This window comes from Protopterus annectens, chromosome 13.part0, assembly GCF_019279795.1.
Source record: "Protopterus annectens isolate FY-2018-M chromosome 13.part0, PAN1.0, whole genome shotgun sequence".
In the NCBI taxonomy this organism is placed as follows: domain Eukaryota; kingdom Metazoa; phylum Chordata; order Ceratodontiformes; family Protopteridae; genus Protopterus; species Protopterus annectens.
In genome coordinates, this window is record NC_056747.1 from 470460923 (window position 1) to 470482972 (window position 22050).

Genomic DNA, 22050 nt, shown 5'->3' on the forward strand with positions numbered 1-22050 from the left:
CTTGAAAGTGTGGCCAAGTTGGATCCGAGGTTCGGATCCAAAATCTGTCAGTGAGGAAGAATGAAAATGGACAACAGATGCCAAGTTATGGTAAATACATAACTTCTAATTTCAGAATGTTGGCACAACCCCTGACGTGAAAGTTTCAGCTAGGAAATAAATAATTCCACCAAAGAAAACACACATAACATTCCACTATTATAAGTAATACTGCTCTTTCAAAACAATAACAAAATACTTAGTGTGACAAATCACTTTAAGGGGGGGAAGGAATGAATTGAGCAATTTATGTAATGTTAGAGTGAATGGTAATTGTTCAAAGGAAAAGGTACGTGTGTGTGTGTGTGTGTATTATATATATATATATATATATATATATATATATATATATATATATATATATATATATATAATCGATAAAAACGATGAACAAATATTTGCTATGGTCTGTATTTTCTATAATTGTATCTACACCTATGTCATTGTCTAAAATGTAAGAATTTAATAAAGATGTTAATCATTGGGTGCTGTACATGTTAAAAAAAATTGGGTACTGCACACCTTATAGATGCACTCCCCTTTCAATTAGTTAGAAGTCAGTGAGTGCACAACACCCTGTTCTCGTACACTGCCTATTTTGATGATGGAATACTCCTTGAGTACACAGCGTACAGTAATGTACACCCTATTCAAATACATACGCCTCTTGGTGATACACCACTCCATGATATGCAACTTACAATACTTTATATCCTCTTCGCATATATTCCTCTTTGAATGATGTAAAATTCTTTAAGAGCTCAACTTAAGTACTGTATACCCTATTTACATACACACTAATTTCTGATAATATAACACTCAGTGGATACAGAAGTTGAAATGTTTTGTGCACGATTTACATAACTCTTCTCCCCAAATACTTCCTGTAGCATTATTTTGACAAGCAGAACTCGATAAAGGTTGCAGTCAAAGGAGCTGTAGTCCCAATCACCCCCACTGTAATTTCTGTCTAATGTTTGTACACAGAGAACTAAGTCAGCAGATGTGAAATTTCTCCTGATCTGTATTTTTTTTCCTGCTTTTGACAGAATTGACTGTAGCAGAAATTCCTTTTTCCCCAGGGTGCAGCAAATCTGGAGATGATTATATCAGTAAAACAGTGGGGAGCAATGGGTGAAGTCTTTTGCATGGGGAGTAGGCTATGCTCCATTTGCGAACATGCAAAATTTGAAAATTTTACTCAGTTGACATTTTTTACATACATCTGTAATACTCCACTAAAGGTGGAGGAGTGTCAATATTCACCAAGGATATTCACACCACCAGGCTAGTTGGCCAACACAATGTGTCTGAAATTCTCCAAGTGCAACTAACACTAGATAAGACTGCAATCCAAATTGTAGCTTGCTACAGATCCCCCACCATACCCCAAGATTCTCACTACACCTTTCTAAACATACTGGAAAATATTAAGATAGAACCAAACACCCTAATACTGGGTGATTTTAACTACCCTGCCATTAACTGGGAAAACTACTCATGTCCCAACACCTTTATGAACGGTTCTTGGAATTCATAAATTCCAACGCCCTGGATCAACTAATCCATAGTCCCACCAGGGGCTCCAATATCCTAGACCTGGTCATTACCAACATGGGAAATCAATGCTCCATACCTATGGTCACCCCCTTGTTAGTCAGGTCTGACCATAAGCTAATCACCCTTAACATCCACATCCCACCCCACCCCCAGTAAAGAAACCACCATAAAAAACTTCTCCAAAGCCAACTTCATGCTACTCAAGTCAGAAGTGACAAACTTCATGACACCCATGCAGACGGGAACTGAAAGTTCAACTGCTGAATCCTACACTAAGGCACTGTACGAGCACATCCACTCATGCATGAATCGTGCCATCCCAAATAGAACCAAAATGCTCTCATCCAAAAAAAGGAAGACAATCTGGTGGTTCCCTGCCATAAACAAACTTTATAACAAAAGGAAGAAACTTTTGCAGAAAAGAGGAAAATCCCAGGATGCAAAAAACTCCCTTACTAGCCTCAGTAAGAAACTGAGATGCCTCATAAAATCCTCCAAATCTAGTTACAAAAATAAAATTGCCAAAGATTCCAAAGACAACCATAAAGCATTCTATAACTATGTCAAGAATCTAAATGGCAATGCTCAGATCTGCTCTGAGCTAAAACAGAATGGCATTAAATATACTGATCCGAAGGATATTGCCAATATCCTGGCAGATTGATTCAGTGCCAACTTCACCCCCCTCTCACCCCCTAAATGGCCCATCTCAATACTGGAAGATTGCCAAATTCCAGTAATAACAGCCACACAGGTACAAAACGCACTCTCTAAAGCCAAGAATACAGCATCCATGGGACCAGATGACATCCCGGGCTGTGTACTACATGAACTACAATATGAACTGGCACCTCACCTAAGTGTCATGTTTAATCATAGCCTCACCTCAGGTTTCATGCCCACTGAGTGGCGCAGAGCTACAGTTATCCCAATCCACAAGGGGGGATCCACCTTGGATCCTGGAAACTACCGTCCCATCAGTCTGACAAGCCTTATCTGCAAGGCCATGGAGCGTATTATCATGGAACTTATAAACAAAGACATTGGCAACCTTCAAACACTGGACCCCACCCAGTTTGGGTTTGTGAAGGGCCGATCTTGTCTCCTGAACCTGATTGACTTCTTTGAATCAGTCTCCAGAGCCATGGACAAGGGTAAGGTGGTCCACACAGCCTATCTAGACCTTGCCAAAGACTTTGACACCATTCCCCACTCTGGAATCATAGATAAACTTACTAATAAGTTGGGTATTAATCCCTATGTCATCCAATGGGTTGCTAAATGGCTTACTGATGGAACCCACACTATAAAAGTAGCCGACTCCAAATCCAGCTCCAGACAAGTGACAAGTGGAGTACCTCAGGGTTCAGTCCTGGGGCTGCTCTTGTTTGGCATCTACTTTTCTGAAGTACAGGTCAACACTAAGGGACTCTGGCTAACAAAGTTTGCAGATGACTGCAAACTGGGAGCCATTATTGAATCCCCAAATGATGTGGATACTCTACAAAAGGGCCTTACAGAAACAGATGCTTGGTGCCAGAGCCATGGGCTCAAGCTCAATGCCAAGAAATGTATTGTTATCCCCTTTGGGAAAAAACATGTATCCATGAATTACCATATAGGTGGCAGTACACTAAACACAGAAAGTGTGATAAGAGACTTAGGGACACAGGTGGACAGTGGTCTCACCTTCGATAACCACATCGCCACAACAGTCAGGAAATCCTTCTATGTGGCACACCTCATCACAAAGGGCTTTTCATCCAGAAAAAAGGAGGTCATTGTCCCACTGTACACATCCCTCATTAGACCCATTATAGAATACAACGCCCCATTTGGTATGTACCTCTCAAGACATCTGCAACAACTGGAAAGGCCTCAGAAATACCTCACTAAAAGAATCACAGGCCTAAAGCAGATGCTCTACGCTGACTGCCTTAAAAAACCCCAGCTATACTCTGACGCATATCGTCTACTCAGAGGCGATCTCTGCTTAACATACAAGGCCATGTCAAACCCAGAGCTGTTGAACATGCTACACTTAAAGAAATCCCAATCCCTCAGAGCTACACGCTCCAGGGATCTAAACCTTGTCATCATAATAAACAAAACATGCTGGAGGGATAGGTTTCTGACCCAGAGACTCCCCAGACTCTGGAATAGATTGCCCATACATGTCAAGCAGAGTGCCTCTTTGGACCTCTTCAAGAGGAACCTTGACGATTGGATGGGAGAAAGGAAATTCACCCCAGGGATCACGTCAGTCGCCCTGCTAGACAGGGGTCCAGGAAACTAAATAATGTGGGAAGAAATAGCCAGGGAATTGTTATGTCTAGGCTTGTATAGGCCCTAGGGCTGATAGCCTAGTACCAACCTATGAACTATAAAGTAAACTTTTATTTCATTGTTGGTTGCCATTGTTAGTGGCATTTTTGAGTAAGTATTTTTTCATAAAAATATTCTGAAACTACCACATGTGGAATATCAGTGCTTTAGACTGCAACACTGGCATAAGATGCTAGACTTATTTGATGTGATGTAATAGAGGACTTGGTTTTATTTTTATTTTTTTCTTCTTACCTTTAGGTTTATCTGAAGCCTGTAGGTTGTGTGGAGGAAATGCTCTTACATATTTTACCTCTCTCAAAGAGGAAAACAGCATGAGAGAGGTAGATAGCACAGCATTACGAGAGAGTATAAGCCAGATAACTACTTTTGCTGAGGTAAGTCCTTCAGTTCCAGGTAACTAGGAATCACATTGGATCAGTTTTCAGTGTGTGTGCTTGAGCTACTGGGTTATAATCGGTGCTTTATCTTTCTACTTCAGTGAATTTGACAATGTTCATAAATAAATGCAAAATTCAGAGCTGTACACTTAAAGTTCATGAAAATAGAATCATAATAATCCCTACTCTGTCTAAACTGTTGAGAATAATTAATTGCATAAAACCAAGCTGTGGTATTTCCAGTTTTGCCAGCTTAGAATGTATGGTGAAGGTGGCTTCTTAAAAAATTTCAGCACAGATAAGCCCCCACAAATAGTTGTGTATTTTTCCAATAAGACTGCATAGCATGCTAGTGGCTTATAATTGCACTTTGTATTTCTGAATTTAAGCATTACATTTTTGAGCTATATTTCCACTTTGTGGTATTTAATGCTCCGTGTTAGGAAATCTGTATTTATCCCCTTGTGTCTTGTTTTCTATAATTACACAGCAACATTACATAGCAGATAAATAGTCATTCTTTTTTTAATGTTACGTCCTGCAGAAGTCATCTGGTTCTGTTTTAAAAATAAATTAAATACTTTTACCCACCCCCTTTATTAATGTCTTTAAAGTGGATCTTATACTATGAAAAAAACACATTGCATGTAATTGTTGGAATAGTACTAAATGCATGATAAATAGCAACACATTTAAATAAACAGTACATTTAGCAACATAATTTGTTAAACAACAGTTTTGCTCGGAATATGCCCTTCATTGTTTAGGAAATTCTGTTAAGTAATTTGTTGTATATAACATGCTGCTTTAGAACTACTTGTTTATTTTACATAACATGCTACTTTAGAACTACTTATTCAATGTAGTTTGTTCCATATTAAAAAAAATAATTTTATATTTTAATACTACTTTTCATATAAATGTTTACCATGTCTTTCATTGCATATTAAGAATAAGAGATTGTATACTTTCAGAAGTAATTGTTTAAAGAACAATATATAAATATCATTGAAAATGCTGGTTAAATAAACATGAATTTTGAGAACTGCAGTACTTTTTCCATGATAGATCATTAGTGTTAGTCTGTCAGGGACACTACATTCCCCCGGATTCCCTAAAGCTTGTACGGTGTGCAAGATCGGTGCAGGAGCTCAAGCAGGCAATATGTCTGCCGTGCGATCCAGGAACAGCCTGCAGGGGCGAGCACGAGTGCTCCTGCACTAATCCTGCATGGACTAAGCCCTTGTATGCAAATCACCCCATTTGCAGGCAAAAATCTATGCAAATGAGGTGATTTTGCAATCAAAGAAGCTTGCAACCATCCGTGCAGGACTAGTGCTATCTGCAGAAATGTACTCGGTTAGTACATTTCTGCAAAATCCAAAACGGAGCTGTGACAGCTCCAAGTAAAGGCTGCATATCATGTAGTAAGCATGCCAATAGCCAAGTATAAAGCCATTGGCATTGCAAACAGTAAAAAAAAAATACAAAAAGCAACTTTTATTTTTTTTTAGCGGATCTCGGCTGTTTAAGCGTAGGGCAGCAGCACGCAAATGGGATTGGGGGGAGGATAACAAAATGAACCTAAATTAAGCATTCTAACTAAAATCAGTATTCTGCCATGTAAGTCAATGGCAGGCAGAAGACAACATGGCCAGTGAGTAGTGGTTGCTAAAGGGGGAGGCTTAGTGTGAGACATGTAACTGTGCATTAGCATGCAAATGAGTGGAAAGATAGTGAATCCCAGTTTTCCCCAGCATGCAAGTCAGGTCCCAACGGTGTAAGAGTAGGAATAGCTTGGTTCAAGCCTAGGAGTTAGGTGACATCATGGGGGGGGTGGGGGTTCAGGCATACTGTAAGCGGACTGGAGCCCTGTGGCTCGGGTTTGCTCTTAGCTTAGCACAGCTAAGCTAGGGGGTGTGTCTAAACCTGCCTAGCACTCTTTACAATGCCTGAGTGGGTGTGCGTGCTGCACACAGGGTTTTAAAGGCAGAAAATAAAAGTTAAACCAGGAAATAGCAGCAGTGTATACCGTTGTGCACTCTGTGCGGCGCGCCCATATGCTTAAACAGGAAGGCACTGGGAAGGGAATACAGCAGTAGGAAGGTAACCAAGGAAAACTAGCATAGCTGGTAGGTGAAATGTATCAGAATCAGCCATTTACACAGGCAGCAGACCAGCCCCCCCCCCCCAGAACACTACTATACATTTAACTATAAACTATGCAAACACCTTCCCCACTAGTTTTTCCCACACTGTACGCCACCGGTGTATACAAGCGGGGAAATTTTAACAAACAAACCTACAAAGTGATAAGGGCTGCAGCAGGCAACTTAGAACAACATGTGTAAGAGGCTGAGGGTGGTGAGGATGTGAATGCTGCTGATCAGCCCAGAGTGAGGAGATGGATAAGAGTGTACAGACCCAGGATAACCTACCAGGGGCTACATGAGCTGGAGATAGTGGACAGAGACCTCCTTCAGCAAATTGTTGAGCTGTGCCGGCCACACCTGACACACCAAGCTGACCGAGGGGAACCCCCCATCTCAGTGGATATCAAGGTATGTGTAGGCCTAGGAATACTAGCCACAGGTACCTCCCAAAGCTCAACTGGGAATATCATGGGAATCTCACAGGTATCAGCATCCAGAGTATTCTACCAGTTCCTGGATGCCATGTCAGCACATGCCAGTGAGCACGTATATTTCCTCAACACCCGTGAGGTGTTGGCCAGCAATATGCATCTCCTCCACAAAATAGCAGAATACCCTGAGGTAGTGAGTGCTATAGACTGCACGCACATATGCATCAAAGCACCACCTGGTGATCAGGGTAGGGGCCTACATCAACCACAGGGGCATCCCCTCCAACTGTCAGGTCATCTGTGATGTCCAGGGCATTATAATGAATGTGTGTACTGGCTGCCCTGGAAGCTATGACGATTCCCACATATGGCATCTGACACAGCTGTACCAGAGATTTGCCAATGGGGACATCCCCTATAGTCACCTAGTGGGGGATGCTGGTTACACACTGGAGCCGTGGCTGATGACACCCATCAGAAATGCACACACACCTGAACAAGAATGCCGTAATGAGGCATAGACCAGACGTAAAATAGAGCATGTGTTTGGGATGCCCGGGTCACGGTTCCGGTGTCTGGACACATCTGGTGGAGCCTTGCAGTACTCATCAGCTACATGTACCCATATTGTTATGGTATGTGCCCTGCTACACAATATGATCCTGCGGAAACAGCTGCAGCAGGAACAGCATGGGGCAGGGCCACACAGCCCCCCACCAATGCCAAGGCCTGCACAGGCACAGAGTGACTCGGAGGAGGAACAATCTGAGCCTGCCGCAGTATGCAGATGGAGGTGTACTCAGTATGCCAAGTCTGTGGGAAAGAGACAATGCATAGCACATACACTGACACAGTAGGAACCCAGGGAATGACACCACACTCTGACTCGCACACAGAGTAAAAGGGATGCCAAACATGACACTACCTGTGCTCAACCATGTATAGGGAGTGTACTAGTCACCATAGTAGCCAGTACTACACAGGGTGACAAAACCCACTGCAGAAATGTGCTGAGCAACACTCACACATGCCAGTCAGGTGGTTCACATACCCAAAGACAGTCTCAGCCAGAAGGACAGGTGTAGACAAACCCAAACAGAGCCTGTGCTATGGCCCCTGAATGATGGCTATGGTTAACCTCCCCACCAGGCCTACACAGATAGACTACAGCAGGTCAGGCAGTGGGATGTTAGTTCTGAAGGGTAGGAAGTCACTAATATGTAGTGCAACCTAAACTACGATCTTTAATACACTGGTATGCTTCTAGTCAACATGATCGGTAAGAATACAGAATGAAATGGAGTAGCTGATATGTAGGGAAACCTAAGCTATGATTTGTAGTACACTGGTATGCCTCTAGTCAGCATGATAGGTAAGAATACAGAATGAAATGTACCTGACATACCAGTACAGTCATAGCAAATGTGTACAAGTATCAGGTGTGCCCCCCATCGTATGTAGTAATGTAATAACAGTCAGGTGTGTCCCCAATCCCGTCTAGAAATGTAGAAATAAACAGGTGTGCCCCCCATCCTACGTAGTAATGTAGTAACAGTCAGGTGTGCCCCCCAAACCTGTGTAGAAATGTAGAGATAGACAGGTGTGCTCCCCCAGCCTACGTAGTAATATAATAGTCAGGTGTGCCCCCCCAATCATGTGTAGAAATAGACAGGTGTGCCCCCCACCCTATGTAGTAATGTAATAGGTGTGCTCCCCCCAATCCTGTGTAGAAATGTAGAAGTAGGTGTGCCCCCCATCCTATGTAGTAATGTAATAGTCAGCTGTCCCCCCATCCTGTGTAGAAATGTAGAAATAGGTGTGCCCCCCACCCAACGTAGTAATGTAATTACAAGTGTACCCCCCAATCCTGTGTAGCATTAGACTGGTGTGCCCCCCCACCCTACATAGTAATGTAGTAACAGTCAGGTGTGCTCCCCCCAATCCTGTGTAGAAATGTAGAAATAGGTGAGCCCCTCACCCTACGTAGTAATGTAATAGGTGTGCCCCCCCGGTCCTGTGTAGAAATATAGAAAATTTCAGGTGTACCCCCTCCCATCCTATGTAGAAATGCAGTAACAGTCAGGTGTCCCCCCCAATCCTGTGTAGAAATGTAGAATTAGTCAAGTGAGCACCCCCTACCCTACGTACTAATGTAATAGTCAGGTGTGCCCCCCCCAATCCTGTGTAGAAATGTAGAAAAAGTCAGGTATGCCCCCCCATCCTATGTAGCTGTGCAACATGACTGTACAAGGACGTAGTCATCTAGCAGCTGTATACACGTACCTGTGAAGTATGACCCTCTGTGTGCCCGTATGTGGCATGTCAACCTCTAGATGAATGGGTTATGGTCCATGCACATACTGCCCTCCCCATAGCCCTACTATGACAAGCCTGCTGAGGTCATCCACTGTGAAATACACCTTTGGGAGAGTTGTAGCCAAGTAATCTCTGTTGCGCGTCCCATGCCTTCATACTGCTGTAATGTGATAAAATAAGTAGGAGTTCAAATTCCAGACATGGCAACTGTGTGTCTGTCTGTCTGTCCCTGTGTAGAGAGCAATGCTTTTTTTTTTCAATGCTACAATTGAAATGCTCTACTTGGTAAGGCTGCTGATATCATCCACCTAGAAATACATCTCTGGGAAGGTTGTATCCCAGTAATCTCCATAGCACATGCCATAACTGTTTACTGCTGTAGTGTGATAAAATAGTTTGGGAGTAGTTCTAATACCAGCCTTGGCAACTCTGTGTGTGTCTGTCTGTCTCTGTCTGTGTAGAGAGCAATGCTTTTTAGGGTAATCACACTCCCTACAATTGAAATGATCTACTTTGGTAAAGCTGCTGATGTCATCCACCTAGAAATACAACTCTGGGAAGGTTGTATCCCAGTAATCTCTGTAGCGTGTGCCATAACTGCGTACTGCTGTAGTGTGAGAAAATAAGGAAGAGTTCTAATCCCAGCCTTGGCAACTGTGTGTGTGCCTGTCTGTGTCTGTATTGAGAGCAATGCTTTTTAGGGTAGTCACACTCCCTGCAATTGAAATGCTCTACTTTGATAAGGCTGCTGATGTCATCCACCTAGAAATACATCTCTGGGAAGGGTGTAGCCCAGTAATCTCCGTAGCGTGTGCCATAACTGCGTACTGCTGTAGTGTGATAAAATAGGGAGGAGTTCTAATCCCAGCCTTGGCAACTGTATGTGTGTGTGTGTGTGTGTGTGTGTGTGTGTGTGTCTGTCTTTGTGTGTGTCTGTCCCTGGGTGGAGAGCAATGCTTTTTAGGGTAGTCACACTCCCTACAATTGAAATGCTCTACTTTGGTAAGGCTGCTGATGTCATCCACCTAGAAATACATCTCTCGGAAGGTTGTAGCTCGTCCTATAACTTTGTACTGCTGTATTATGGTAAATTAGGTAGGTGTTCTAATCCCAGACATGGCAAGTGTATGTGTGGGCGTGTCTGTGTCTGTGTAGAGAGCAATGCTTTTTTGGGTAGTCACACTACATACAATTCAAATGCTGTACTTTGGTAAGGCTGCTGCTGTCATCCACCTAGAAATACACCTCTGGGAAGGATGTAGCCCAGTAATCTCTGTAGCGCATGCCATAACTGCTACTGCTGTAGTGTGATATAGAACTCTGGCAGGGTTCTATCTCCCCCCCCCCCTTGGCAGTTCTGGATATGTGTGTGTTTCAATGTCTGTGTAGGGAGCAATGCATTTTAGGCTAGTTACACTCACTACAATTCAGACGCCCTACTTTGGCAATCCTGCTGATGTCAGTTACTGTGAAATACACCTTTGGGGAAGGAGTTCTCCACTAATCCATGTGGTGCATCCTATAACAGCTTCATGCTGTAGTGTAATATAGACCTCTGTTACGGGTTTTATAACCCACACGTCGTTTGTGGATGTTTTACGTGTGTTTCAATGTCTGTGTAGGAAGCAGTGCATTTTAGCCTAGCCACACTCACTACAATTTGAATGCCCTACTTTGGCAATCCTGCTGATGTCAGTCACTGTGAAATACACCTTTGGGGAAGCAGTTCTCCAGTAATCCCCATGGTGCATCCAATAACAGCTTCATGCTCTAGTGTGATATAGACCTCTGTTAGGGGTTCTATACCCACACATGTCGGTTGTCTATGTTTTGTGTGTGTTTCAATGTCTGTGTAGGGAACCAAGCCACAAGCCACACTCACTACAATTCAAATGCCCTACTTTAGCTATCCTGCTGATGTTATCCAATGTGAAATACACCTTTGGGGAAGGAGCACTCCAGTATCCTCTGGGGCGCATACTATGACTGCGTACTGTGCGTACTGCTGTAGTGTAATAAAATAGGTAGGAGCTCTATCCCAAACATGGTGTGTGTGTGTGTGTGTGTGTGTGTGTGTGTGTGTGTGTGTGTGTGTGTGTGTGTGTGTTTGTAACTCGTATTCTGTGTGGAGGTGGTTCAGTGTGTAACAACTGAGCCCAATGTGGAGCGGGTTTTGCAAATTTCTTATATGGTGGCCCTAGTATATATCACAATATCCACCATACAGGGATAACAGATGTGAAATAGCTAAGAGGCTGGGGTGCAGATCCATACCCATGCATGTGACATCGAGGCCAGGCAAACAAAGTTAGCAGCCCTAGTATTAGCCAGACAACACTCTCAACCCATGCCTCATACACACACACACACACACACACACACACACACACACACACACACACACTTGCCTAGGCAACAGCTGCCATTTTTGGTAGTACACTGCATATTGCCCACTGATAGTAACTATGGAGTGATTGCAGTGGCCTACAGATGGCATGGCACCCTGTCCATCTGTCCAGTAGGCACGTACATGCAGACAGTGCACCTGCAGCACCTGTGGTGACATCAAATGTGGCCCACAAAAGACATACCATGCCTGAAACATGCCCTGTATGTACAGATGCCACTGACACCAGGGAATGCTGTTAGCATGCGATCAGTGTAGGTGCAGGGTAAACCTGCTGTCCTGTACGAGTTTTTGCAACATGAGGCCAGGAATAGCAAATCTGATGATAATCTGTGTACACAACAAGGGCCAGACACCCCAGATACAGTTCCACATTTCACTGTACATGCATGTGCGAGGTGTGCACATCACAGACACCATCCATGTCATGGACCAAAGAACACATACATGGCAAGCGATGCACAGCATTGTCAACACACATTAGTCACCCAGGTGACTGGATGGTGAATACAATACACACCAGTGTGGACAATTCCAGAATCTACACCCCTGAGCCACAGTGCAGACCATTGTCATGTGGCCTGATGCCAAGGTGTACCCATCACCTAGCCTTGTGTAGCTGTCTGGCACAGTTCACCACTTAACACCCGTGAATCAATGCACCTATGCATGTCAGTACTGGCACCCTGTGTGTGTGTGTGTTGTATGATGTGTATGATCACATTCACACTCACTACAACCCCCATTGGCATACTGCAGCATCCTGTCTGATGTCAGACACCTCCCCATATCCTTTGCCCATATAACCTCTGTATGACCCCTGTGGTGCATGTGATACCTGCACAGTAATGTGTTGTGGCAATCTCAATAGTGATGGGTTGTATTCCTGGCCCTGCCAAGTGTGTCAGTGTGTGCGTCCCTGTGAGAATGTGGCTGTGTTGACACTGGCACCTGTTCATGCGGACAGGCACATGTACTACACCTACTGTATATCTACCATATCCCTGTTGCAGATGTCACTCACCATCACATATACGTTCTGAGGTCTCCACTGCATGTAACCTATGTGGCACATTCAGTAACTGCGTAGAAATGTGATAGCACTACACAGTCGTTGGGTTTGATACCCTGTGCTGGTAGGTGTGCGACACAAACATGCTTAAGTTTTACTCTCCCACCTCTCCCTGACTTGTCTTTGCCTCTGTCTGCTTCTCTCACTCCCTCTCTTGTGGATGTGGAGACCTACACCTGCTTTGCTTAGGCAGCAGCATGTGTATTTTAATATTTTACGTGATGCTCATGATCAGCTGATGGCCTTTGCATGAATTGCAGCCCTCGCCTAGCTGATTGCATGTGGAGCAGCTGTGGTAACATTCCCATAGCCAATTGCATGGAAACACACTCCAATATCTAGGAATATCATGTTGGTGTTGGCCCTTTTCATTCACTATGAGCAGGAACTAGATCTGTTGTTTGGCAAACAGCTTCTCAGATGGATTGGGGATTTACCTCTGACAACATACACTGTAGAAACAGGGCAGCACATAGGAGGGGGATGTGCCTGACCTGACTACAGACAGTAAGTGCTGCTATACTGCATTTGGAGTAATGTTGGTTTAACAGTGTGTGTGTGTGTGGATATGGCTGTCCTACATGTTTAATACCTGCCATGTCAGTTCTATGTTTGTGAGGAATCCCCATCTGTAGGGTCATCTGCAGACTGGGCAATGTGTTGTGCCTTTGGTGTCATATGTTACTCACAGAGCATCTATCTGTGAACTGCAGAAGGTAGATTGAGGATTGCAGTCTGTAGATGGTGAAAGCCATGACAGTTACTGATGTCGTATCCCTCATAGGACATAATTTGCAACAAACCCTGTTACAACAGTAAATGTATGAGGTTATCACAGCAACATGTCAATATTGGCCCTGTGTATGTGCTTCCAGCCACAACTCTGTCAACCTTTGTACATATGTCATGCATTAAGAGGTGCATATGTGCTGTACACCATAATTAGTGTCATCATATCTGATAAGCCAGTGAGATATCAGACTGCTACATATGTTATGTACAGTAGGGGTTATATTTTATGACATAACCTGGACATTCTGTGGTTATTTGTACATTACTGAGGTCTGTGTACGTATGCTGAATGTCGACAGTGTGTGTATTGTTAATATGTACTTTGGCCTGTGTACAGACGTCATGTTCTAGGTCCCATCCTATCTGATGTTACATGCTGCTCCTCTGTATGTTACCTTATTGGCTTAAATGTTTGTAGGGCCATACACACACATGTCCCATACCACAGACAGGCATCAGACCAAACTGTGTAGCAGCCCAGTATATGTAGGATTAATCTGTGAGAGGCACATATGAGGATCGTGTTGAGAACAAATAGTCCATATACTGTAATATTATGCTAGCTTACCATATGTGGTTATGGCTGTATTCACATTGGTTGTGGTTATGCACTTTCACACAAGTGTATCTTGCCCTGTGCTGTGACATGCCTGTGGAGCCTGCTATATATGCAGGTACATGTGCCTTCCCCCAAAGGAGATGTAGGCCAGTGTTGGGCCAGTCTGCCTGTAGCCTGCACAGTGCATTGTTATATGCCTAGCAGCTTAGTGTACTTACCCAGTGAGATGTCCTGTCCAGATAATTGCCAGTTGTACTGCTGCCAGGCCTCCCTTAACAGTCATGTATGTCAGACAGAGCAGTGGGATGCTGTACAGATGTACATCAATATCTAATGGGTAGTATGTGACCATGGCACCCCTGTACCAGCGGTTCTTATGTGTCAGGACAGACAGGGGTGTGTGAGTGCTTAACCTATGGTGGCAAATTTATACCAGTTATTATGCGTTATACTCTTGTACATGGCTGTTAACATCCATATTGTCAGACATGGTCCACTTGTATTGCACTAAGGGGTACTGTGTATACCTTGGTCTGTACAGAGTGTGTCAGAATGTCCACATATATTGGCCAATATCTCTGTTGTAGTCCACAGGGGCGTTACGCGCTAGCAGCTGTACTGCACTAATATGTCCTTAGGATGTCTGTCAGTAGCCAAAGGCGCACATGGGAAGATGATCCCAATTACAGTAGCAATAGTCTACTAATATATCTGCTATACATACCTGACATCTCCTTGCACTACAAAGTTGAGACTATAGGGGCTGGGGTAGGGCTACACTCCTTGTTCAGGACATATGGTGAAAATATATGTACATATAATTATCCAGATATCTATATATATAAAATTACACATATACATATCGACATATATAGATGAGTATGTATATGAACATAGATAGACATATACACACCCAGATATGTACATATACAGAGCAATATATGTCTACACATATACAGATAGTGATACATATACGTATTAATATCTATAGATATATTGACAGTAGTAGGTATATCAGAATAGATATGTATGCACATATAGTAATATATATATATATATATATATATATATATATATATATATATATACACACCAACATAACTAGGCATATCTGTACATATAGGATGTCCATGCATACATAGCTATATGCACACGTATCTCTATATACACATACATAAACCTATATATACACATATGTGTGTATACATGTATGTATATATATATATATATATATATATATATGTGTGTATACTTATGTACATACGAAGAGATGTAAACATGGCCATATATATGTAGCACTATACAGATGTGTATACAGACATATGTATGAGTATACATGTGTATGTACATGTAGACATATATACACCTATGATATACAACCACATTCCTGTTATGAGTAAATGTCATGGTTGTGTATACCCTTCCACATGTATCTCACCGTATGTATCTGCTATGTGCACATAATGATAAAATAAAGTATGTGATGCAACAGTCATATTAATATGAAGGACTACACAAATTAGGAACTAAAGGCAGTTGTACAATACTACTCAATGTGTATTGACAGCTGTATTAGTAAAACAACAGCTGTCTCCACAGTAGTCATGGCGTTGTGGTTAAGTGTTGTGTCTTCAGTATAAAGGTTCATGGGTTCAACACCTGCAAGGGCTGTTCATTTTGTTGCTGGGCAGAACAAGGACGGTCGGATACAGAGTGGTTAAGGCAGTTTTTAGCAGCTTTAAGCGGGTCTGCGCAAAGCAAAGCGGTGCTAAGCTATGGGTAAACGTACGGGCACTTACTCAGTGTAGGCAGCACTTACCAGTGCGCAAATTATCTTATCTGTTATATTGCAGCAATGTTGATACTTGCTAAGCATAGCTTAGCCTTGGTAACCAGGACACACAACCCAGCCTGATAACCTGTAATAAGTGTATGCAATACCATGTACAATGCATGAACCTATGTGCTGTCATTACAGTAGCAAGGGGTGTGAGTGTCATGTGTGGGACACAGACATATACGGGGCCTGTACAGCATAGTTATCCATGTGAATGTATGACATACAGGTGTAGTAGCCCAGGGTACATGCTGTCACACTGGCATGTAGTGTATTATGGCAGTACTACTGTTGACAGTGCTAACCCTTGCAAGAGCAGAGTGCTTAATGTAGTACTGACAACAGGCACACCTGCGAGCATGGCTGGACACTGACGCCTCCCTGTTGTATCCCTGGTGTGTGAGCTGTGTCACAGTATATACCTTTTACTGGTCTGGCAATGCACTCATGCTACTGCATAGCTACCTGCCAAGCTGATGACTGTCAGTCCCTGTACAGATGGAAAGATGGCAGGTATCCAGCTGGGATATGTACAGGCAACCTACTCTTGATTGACACCCTACTACGCATGTGGCATGTGCATGAGATGCATAGCCCTGTAGTACCAATGTTGGGTTATACTATGGGTTGTGTCACAGTCGTGGCCAATGTGTGATGGTGAGTATGGCAGAGTGTCATCATGAGTTTCAGGGAGTACAATATCCAGTGGGGGTTGTGGGTTCTGAGTACACTGTTATTACACCAAGGTACACCAGGTATATGTCCCATGTACCACGTTATGGTTACCACTGTCACCATCAATCATACAGGTAACTGTTACCATAATCCAAGCCAGTTATGCACATGATGTGTGCAGCCTACCTGTAACACATTGGAGACACGGTCAAGGTAGTTAGCAGCGATAGGCCCTGGTATCTCAGATATGTGTCTGGCTGTTATGTGTCTGTAAATGTGTATATGATGGTGTGTCACACTACGTATCATCCAAATACACACATTACATCCCCCATTAGTATACCGTACATGCCAGGGGATGTTCTGCATGTACCATTTAATCTGGGAGATACCTCACCCTAAATGCTGTACGGTGTGTGCATTGTAAGCCACACACGTCAGTATCACAACATAGCTTGGTAGGGATCTAGTCCCAGTGTTGGCAAGTAACAGTGTGCATGTTTGTGGATGGGTCTACATCAGGTTGCAGGGTATACATGGCTCAGCAGGCCACCTGTCCATGTGGCACAGGCAATAACTGGTATAGTAACCTGTGAAATGTGTTTGTACCCCAGATATGTCACAGTCATGGTGTCAGCACAGTGACATACCCTGTTGTGCACTATGACTGCAGACCATCTTCGTGCTGACTCATGTACACCTACAATACACATGTATTACATTATAGGGACCGCAATCAACCAGTGTTACTAACAGCTATAATGCATCATTGCTGGACAGCTACACTACCTGCAAATTATGCTTCACACTCTACTGCCTACAACATGTTACACTGCAGGACTGTGGTACACTGTTGTACAGTCATCGTATGCATCAGAACCATATCAGCCTGTCCCTGCATTGATGGTATGGAAGACAGGGATGGGGCACAGGTATCATCATATGCACAGGGTTTCCTAGTGCTGACACATGTACATCTACTACACAGTTGGATAAGATTATAGAGACCACAACCAACCTGTGTTACTAACAGCTATAAGGCATCATTGCTGGATGGCTACACTACCTGCCAAATATGCCTCACACTCTCTACTCCCTGCAATGTGTTACACTTTAGGACTGTGGTACACTGTTGTATAGTCACCATGTGCATCAGAACCACATCAGCCTGTCCCTGCATCAATGGTATGGATGACAGGGATGGGGCACAGGTATCATCATATGCACAGCATGTAGTGTTGGTTTACCAGAGGCCGAGGGTGGGCCATACATTTGACACCATGTGTGTGGGTGAGGGGGTGTACTCTGGGGAGCTGGCTGAGGTGATGTGGTGTGTGTAGGTATGGGGTTGCCCTAGGTGTGTTTGCATAGTATGTGGATATGCATGCACGCAGTTCTACCATGTGGCTGCCCTACACAAGTGTTTATGGACAGCTGCAGACCATACCTGGCAGGGTGTGCAGTCCACTGCCTCCGGCCATGGACATGTGGACTGTGCCTGCCAGGGGTTCCGCAGGCACGTCCAGGTACAGGCCCCAATGTGCTACTCTCACCTGCTGATATTTGTCCACTGGTAACAGGACCCTCCTGGGACTGGCCAGGACCATGTGCACGTGGCCTGCTGTGGTATGGTGTGGACAGCATACCCCCCGTACTGCCAGGGCTGCTACTGCCACTTTGGGAGCCCGTTGGTGTCCTAGCATATCCACGTTGACTGCCAGCTGTTGATGTTGCTGGCCCACATCCATGTGGGCGTCGCCGTATCCCCACCACACGTTGAAGCACGGAAACACCACTGCTGATGAGGGCCATCATCTCATCATGATGTCAATCTATGTGCTCAGTATAAGCACGGATGGCACCTGACAGTATACGGAGGTTGTCGCTTACAGATGCGAAAGCAGCCCCCTGCAGCCTGAGGCCCTGTCTGCTGTAACGCTCAATACGTGCCTGCGCCACCATTACAGACTGAAACATGCTTCTGCTGGTAGCAGCTATGTTGCCTCTGCCAGGGGCATGATGTCCAGCGGCCCTACCATGAGCACCCTGGGACATCTGCCTATGTGGCAGCCTGCCGGACATCCAGCTATGCCTGCTGCGACCGGACACAGACATGGTCACGGGGGGGAGGGCAAAGTCTCATCTTTGCAAACTTGCTCTGATAGCCTTGGACTTTGCCGTCAGGCACAGTTTAATTTTTCAGGCAGTCTATATTCTCTTAGAAACATTGTGATAGACACATTTAGCAGATCCAGGGCAGATCCTCATGAATAAATGTTACACAGGGAGGTCTTCTGAGCATTGTTCAGTAATGGGTTATTCTTCAAATAGATCTGTTTGCCTCCTCTCAGAACAGACAACTTTGCAAGTTCTGTTCCAGGGTACCAGGTCCACTGCCATGGAAAACGGATGCCATGTTCATTTCATTTACAGAGATGTTCATTTATGGTTTTCCTCCTATTCCACATCTGCCAAAGGTTTTACAAAGAATTTTGGTGGACAGGCTCAAAATTTTGCTGGTGACACCCCTTTAGTACAGACAGCACTGATTTCCCCTTCTATTTCACCTGGCAGAGGGTAGTCATCACAACTTACTTCAGAGGATGGACTTGCTCACATGAGACAAGGGCTCACTCATTCATTCTCATTTTCCTACTCTGCAGTTGACTCTTTGGGTGTCTGAATTTAATTACTTTTAGGCAGCATTTTTCTGTGGATGTGCTCCAGATTTTACAGGAGGCTAGAAAAGAAAATACTAGAAAATCTTTCTAAATGGAAAATATTTTCTTTATGGTGCAAGAAATAGAAACAGAACCCCTTTGCTGTGATGATTCCTGTTATTCTTTCCTACCTGCATGAGCTGCTGAATTCTGTTCTGGCTTATTCTTCTATTAAAGCCCATTTGTCAGTCATTTTTGCTTGTTTGCCTTTACATCTACCCTTTTCTTCCAGATTTGAACTCAAGCCTTTTTTTTAAGGCATCCTTCACATTAGGCCTCTATGAAAGTCTATTCCTTCTTCTTGGGACCTAAAATATGTTGTAGAACAATTAATTCAACTACCATTTGAACCTGCAGTCACTTCTTCTTTAAAATGTTGTACTTGGAAGACTGTTCTGTTGGTGGTACTAACTTTTGCCAAGAGGATTTTTGAACTGCATGTTCTTTTGGCAGTTCATACCCTCTTATTTTTCATAAGGAACAGGCTTCTCTTAGGACTAATTCTTCCTTTATGCCTAAGGTAGTTAATGACTTGTCTTTACACTATTTTTATCAGTCTTCTATCCATTTCCTTCATTTCAAAGGATTGAGAGGATTCTTCATTATTTGGATTTGCATAGGGGTAGGAGCTTTACTCCAATACCCCTGATCTTTGAATGTACTGATTCCATGGTCCCACCACCTCAGAATTAGGGGAATAAGGCCGATTCCTAAAAGAAAAACATTTTCTTTTAGTGTGAGGTGAAGTAACCTTGGCTAATATACCCATAAACTGTGGGTGTAGTGTAAAGAGCCCTAGCAACAAGTACATTAATACATGCACTTATTTATGATATAGCACCATTTGCTTTCACTGCTCGGTATGTACGAAATTTTTACTTCAGATTTTGACAGATTAGTTATTATGTTCCAACAAATATTCTCTGACTTTCAAGATGGCATAAGTCACCTACGCAGCTGAAACAGAGATGTGGGTAGTAAACAGTTTAAATTAACAAAAAGCATGCAAACTGCTGTAAAGTATCAACAGAAATTGGTACCTGAAGTATCTCTGACATCCAGAAGGTCAACAAGGAAAAGAAAAGAGAAAAGGTGAAGTAAAGTGTGAGATTAACTGAAAATCCAGAAGTAGACTGAAAGCAGTGTGGTAGTTAGTATATTATTCTTATGACAGCTAAAGGAGAAATCTCTTCAGTCACCCTTTATTGAAAGACTGATCAAATGCATTCTGAGGTTTTCAAGGTAAGTGGTATGGGACCCTGGTTGAATATATAGTTAAATAATAGAAGACAGCAGGAAATGGAAGATAGTTTAACCATTCAGTGGAAATAGTTTATATGCAAACTGCTGAAAAGGAAATTAAGGAAAAAATGTGGACAAATTGCGCAGAAACTGGCTAAACTCAGTGCTAGGTGACACAGAGGAACCAGAGGTTTGCAACAGTATTAGAACAAGTTGGAGAAAAGGATTATAAATACTTTGAGAAAATGCTTCAGCAATCAGCATATGGACCCGACTTTTTGTTGATTATATTAAAGTAGAACATGCAAAGTAAATATCCTGAAACCGAGACTGAAAAAAACAACAAGATTCTATACTGATTAAATTGCAGACATCAGATAAAGGAGGAAATTCAGTTTTGTGGAGGAGGGAGCATTCTTAACTGTTGGGAACACAAGGGCTTATGGTGGATAGTGACTTTGCAGTATAAAGATGAACTCAGACTGCAGAGAAATGCATCTTTGATTCATTTTATTTTATCCTTCATTACTGAGTCTTCCACCCACTTGGAATAAAAAGCTCAACAGGGCAGTAAAAGGCAGAAGTTGAACTGTCAAAGAGAAAATAACAGATGGAGACAGGAGAAGGTGGGTGGGGCACAAACAGTCAGCAAGAGCAGAAAATCAGGCGATGGCCCCTTCAAGGGAGATATTCTGTTGTTTTCTCTTTGTGGTCTGTACTGTTGTGGACAAACCCTTATCAAAACCCTCTCTCCACAAGTCCATCCAAGTTTCAGAACACTATGTCTGGACAATTCCCATCAGTTTCTCCTGACAGCCTTGTCAACATGGGCATACTAAGACAGTGTGGCAACTGCCTCACATTCACTGACAACCCTCTTCTCCAAGCACATAATTCTACTTGCGAGAAACGCACCTATATCAATAACCTGGAATCCATGCTCTCTCGTGCCACAGTCAGTACTCCAGACAAAGAGGAGATTGGCAGCACAAACAGCACACCATCTACATCATATAACCAAGTACAACACACACCCACCTATGCAGAGGTCCTCAATAAAAACTTCACTAAACAACAGAGACTTCCAAAACGCACTCAAAAACATTCCACATACAACACCAAACACATCACAGATAGCAGACAACACACCAGTGTCTCACAAACACAGCCCATAAGGCATAACAATAAATTCACACAGCCCATAAGGCACAACAATAAATCAAACATACTAGTCATTGGTGACTCAGTTTGTGAGACACATCAATGTTCCCTTCACCAGGCTCAGCAAGGAGAAAATCACGGTCAGTTTTGTCAGGTGCCAGAATCCACCACATCACGCACTCATTTAAGTCTCTCCACAACAGGTGTAAGTATGATTCTGTCATTGTTCATGTTGGTGTGAATGACTTGAGACGTACTTTCTTGGACTCTATGACAATGGACATGATTGAGCTCTCAGAGTACGTGTCCCAGGCAAGTATGACCCTAGCCCTAAGCAGCATCCTACTTTCACCAAGAATG

At 43.3% G+C, this 22050-nt stretch overlaps 1 protein-coding gene across 1 annotated transcript in view; it reads left to right on the plus strand.

The window, feature by feature from the left end:
• Positions 1-22050, plus strand: part of HIP1 (huntingtin interacting protein 1) — a 2554439-nt gene that overhangs the window by 2088096 nt on the left and 444293 nt on the right. The window contains exon 22 of the mRNA XM_044054110.1: positions 4186-4322. Within this exon, the coding sequence (XP_043910045.1) occupies positions 4186-4322 (137 nt within the window). The remainder of the gene's footprint in view (positions 1-4185; positions 4323-22050) is intronic.